This window comes from Zerene cesonia, chromosome 6, assembly GCF_012273895.1.
Source record: "Zerene cesonia ecotype Mississippi chromosome 6, Zerene_cesonia_1.1, whole genome shotgun sequence".
Lineage (NCBI taxonomy): Eukaryota > Metazoa > Arthropoda > Insecta > Lepidoptera > Pieridae > Zerene > Zerene cesonia.
The window spans coordinates 5,319,304-5,322,631 of NC_052107.1; the positions used below are offsets into that span (position 1 = coordinate 5,319,304).

Here is a 3,328-nt window from a genome sequence, read left to right on the forward strand (position 1 = left end):
ATATATATGAATACAGTTAAAAATATTTAAAATTGAGCAAATGAGGAAAATAATTAGAATTACAGATTATGTATTAATGATGAGTATTGGTGAATGTGTACCAAATACCAACAACAAATACAAACAAATTTGTATATTTATTAATAAACAATAGTCATATCTATACTCAAACATATTATGCCTGTCTTTCTGCACCATGACAATGTGTCATAATCTCCACTCTTATCTATCACAACTTAAAAAACTTTAAAATTAACTAAACAATCCTTATTAAGTCTGCTACTAATTTAGTTTAGAAACTGAAGATTGTACTTCAGAAATAAATATACCAAATTCGATAACGTAAGAGATTTCGAAATCACAGTTCATTGCATAATAAAATAAATAATGAAGAAGATAATGTTTGTAAGTTTCTGTGCCTGTTTAAGCAAATTATTTTCCAATTCCCTACTCAAAACAATTTCGAAAAACTTTAATTGCATTTCTAGTAAACTCGCACGTGGGAAGAGTAAGGGAAAGGATACGGGCCATGGCCGGGATACTTTGTAACTTTCTAGATTTTGCGAATGTCTTTTGTAAAATATATTTCACCATTCACAATTTGCTATTTGAACATTTTCCTTATTGATCTGTTATTTTATTTAACTAACGAGATAGTTGTGTTGGTATTTTTCTTAACATGGACAATCGAGGAATGAGTCATCATATGGAGTGGCCTCTGAAAGCTGCAAAGTCATTCTGATAATTTCTTCTCGTTTGGTTTATTATCATATTTTCCTCAATGATTTTTTGGAACGTTGTGTTATTATCCTCATTCATCCACTGCTTGTGATACAAAAAATAAGGTCAAATATGATTCGGAAACGCATACTGATTGTTTTGTATAAGCTAGATGAAAGGACACAGTAATCATTACCATTGGGATATTTCTTATACCTATTTTTTTTTCGCTCACTTAGATCTACAATTTTTCCTGGCGAATACTCACGCTGCACTATGTCTCCATGAATTGACAGATGTGCAGGATATTTTACAATAAAAAATATCATTGATTCAAAGGTCAAAGGTTGTTATTCCCTTACATTGAATAAACCGCTATTATTAGTGAGCGGCGCGTAAAAAGGGGCCGCGGCTACGTGTGATTTTAATTATAAAATTTTAATGTTTTGTATCTTTAAATTGTTTGAATTATACTTATTTGTAAACACGACTCATAACAATGCATCATTATCAACTCATATTTATGTATTGTTAAGGGCAATCGGCCAAATATTTAATTAGTAAGAAAACCTAAATTATAAGGAAATAATTTTGTATGACAATGTTCTGTGGCATCTAATGTTTCCTATTATTTTCAGCTCCTACCGTAAGACTAAGGAAAGAGTTTTTCCGATGGCTACGTCGAGTACCAATAGTGAGGCGAAAAATAGAAGAAAAGATGTCAGAAATACAGAATGATTTTAAAAAAGATGTTGCCAAGCGATTGGCTGGAGTTCCCATAAATAGACACCTACCAGAAAATGGAATGCCGTCAGAAAGGGTTGTTGAAGAGATTAGAGATCATTTGAGTTTAGGTTAGTGAGTGTTACATTAACTTTATGTAAAAAAATGATATTACTATACGAGTATATCAATAAATTGTTAGGCTAATTTTAATTGCTTTAGTAATTTCCATAACACATTTGTTGGCCTTAATATATGAAAATTTGGTTAATTGAATAAACAAAATAAATGTTTATGTATCTGATTATTAAGCATCATTTAATACGATATTTATATGTACAATACGTACAATATTAAACGTCGCTTACACGCGCAACACCATTTGCGTGAACTCTCTTCGTACTTACAAAATCCCGCGCACTGACATCTGCTTGATTTTTGATTTTTTAATGCGATCTTTAACATGTAGGGCTTAGTGGTGAGGCTTGTATTAAAATATAAGTGATGTAAAAATATAATTACTTAATAAATTCTTGCCCCACTACGGGACACGAATTTACTAATTCTTATGGTTTTAATTATAATCTTGTAGCTTATATACAGATTACATAAAATTGTACATAAGTATTACATTATAACTTTAGTGGGTCAGTGGTTAGGACCTTGAACTACAATCGAAAAATCGGGGACTAGTGGCTAGTCGAGTGTGCAATAAATAAATTGGTTTTTCTTTGTACCTGCACATTATCTACATCATCATTGCTCGTAACTGTGAAGGAAAAATCGAAGAATCTAAGAATGTAAAGTTTTACATCTGTCAATTCCCAAATGTCGAGCGAGGTGGATTATGGCCTGAACCTTGAAACGAGGCCCGTGTCCCTGTAATGTGAACAAATATTGTTTGATGATGATGACTGTTACATTCCTTATATTTTATTTAATTGGAAATGTGTGTACTACTATAATATATAATATATAAATACTACGTGCTGTTGGAGTTCTATATCTGTGTGCTCGAGCTTGAGTTCTATCACCAGGGGCGTATGACTGGAAGGGTGGCAACGTGTCCGGCGCGGTTTACCACACGAGCGAGGACATCTGCCGCGTGGCGTGCGACGCGTACGCGCTCGCCGCGTACACCAACCCGCTGCACGCGGACGTGTTCCCCGGCGTCAACAAGATGGAGGCGGAGGTCGTGCGCATGGCGGCCAATCTGTTCCACGGCGATGATCAGTGCTGCGGCACGGTGGGTTGTGTGGATCATATGTTGCCTGTGGATAGCATGAAAAGTCTTTGATGATTACTTTGAAATGTTCATTGTTTTTCAAATGTACCTTCATGGCGGAGTGTGGTCTATTTTTAAAGATTTTTTTGAATGACGCTTTTGAATTCCACCTTCCAATTTTTAATTACTACCTATTCATTAATCTACAATGCCTTTATGTCAATCCCTTTTATAGGAATGTCTGCCATTTCATTTTGTTTATTTAGAACTGGAGATCCACCCCGTCTTCGCCCGTGGTACATATATAGCCTATATATAGCCTTTCGCAGTAATTGAGAGAATTTTTCAAATGGGACCAGTAGTTCCTGAGATTAGTGCGTTCAAACAAACAAACAAACAAACTCTTCAGCTTTATAATATTAGTATAGATAAAGTTATCACCTCCTGTATTATCCAAATAGATAGGAAGAAATATTTAACTCATAAGATTTATTGTAATTCCAGGTAACTACCGGTGGAACAGAATCTATAATGATGGCTTGCAAAGCCTTCCGGGATTTGGCTTACAACAACGGCATATCCAACCCCCAAATGATACTACCCACCACCGCGCATACCGCGTTTGATAAAGCTGCTCAGTATTTGGGTATATCCGTGGTC

The 3,328-nt window shown here is 34.8% G+C and overlaps 1 protein-coding gene across 2 annotated transcripts in view; it reads left to right on the forward strand.

Annotated features, from left to right (window-relative positions):
- The window catches only part of LOC119840455 (sphingosine-1-phosphate lyase), a 12,100-nt gene that overhangs the window by 1,366 nt on the left and 7,406 nt on the right, over positions 1 to 3,328 (forward strand). For both annotated transcript variants that reach the window (XM_038367079.1, XM_038367078.1), the window contains exons 3-5: positions 1,359 to 1,574; positions 2,481 to 2,689; positions 3,173 to 3,325. In XM_038367079.1, the coding sequence (XP_038223007.1) occupies positions 1,359 to 1,574; positions 2,481 to 2,689; positions 3,173 to 3,325 (578 nt within the window). The remainder of the gene's footprint in view (positions 1 to 1,358; positions 1,575 to 2,480; positions 2,690 to 3,172; positions 3,326 to 3,328) is intronic.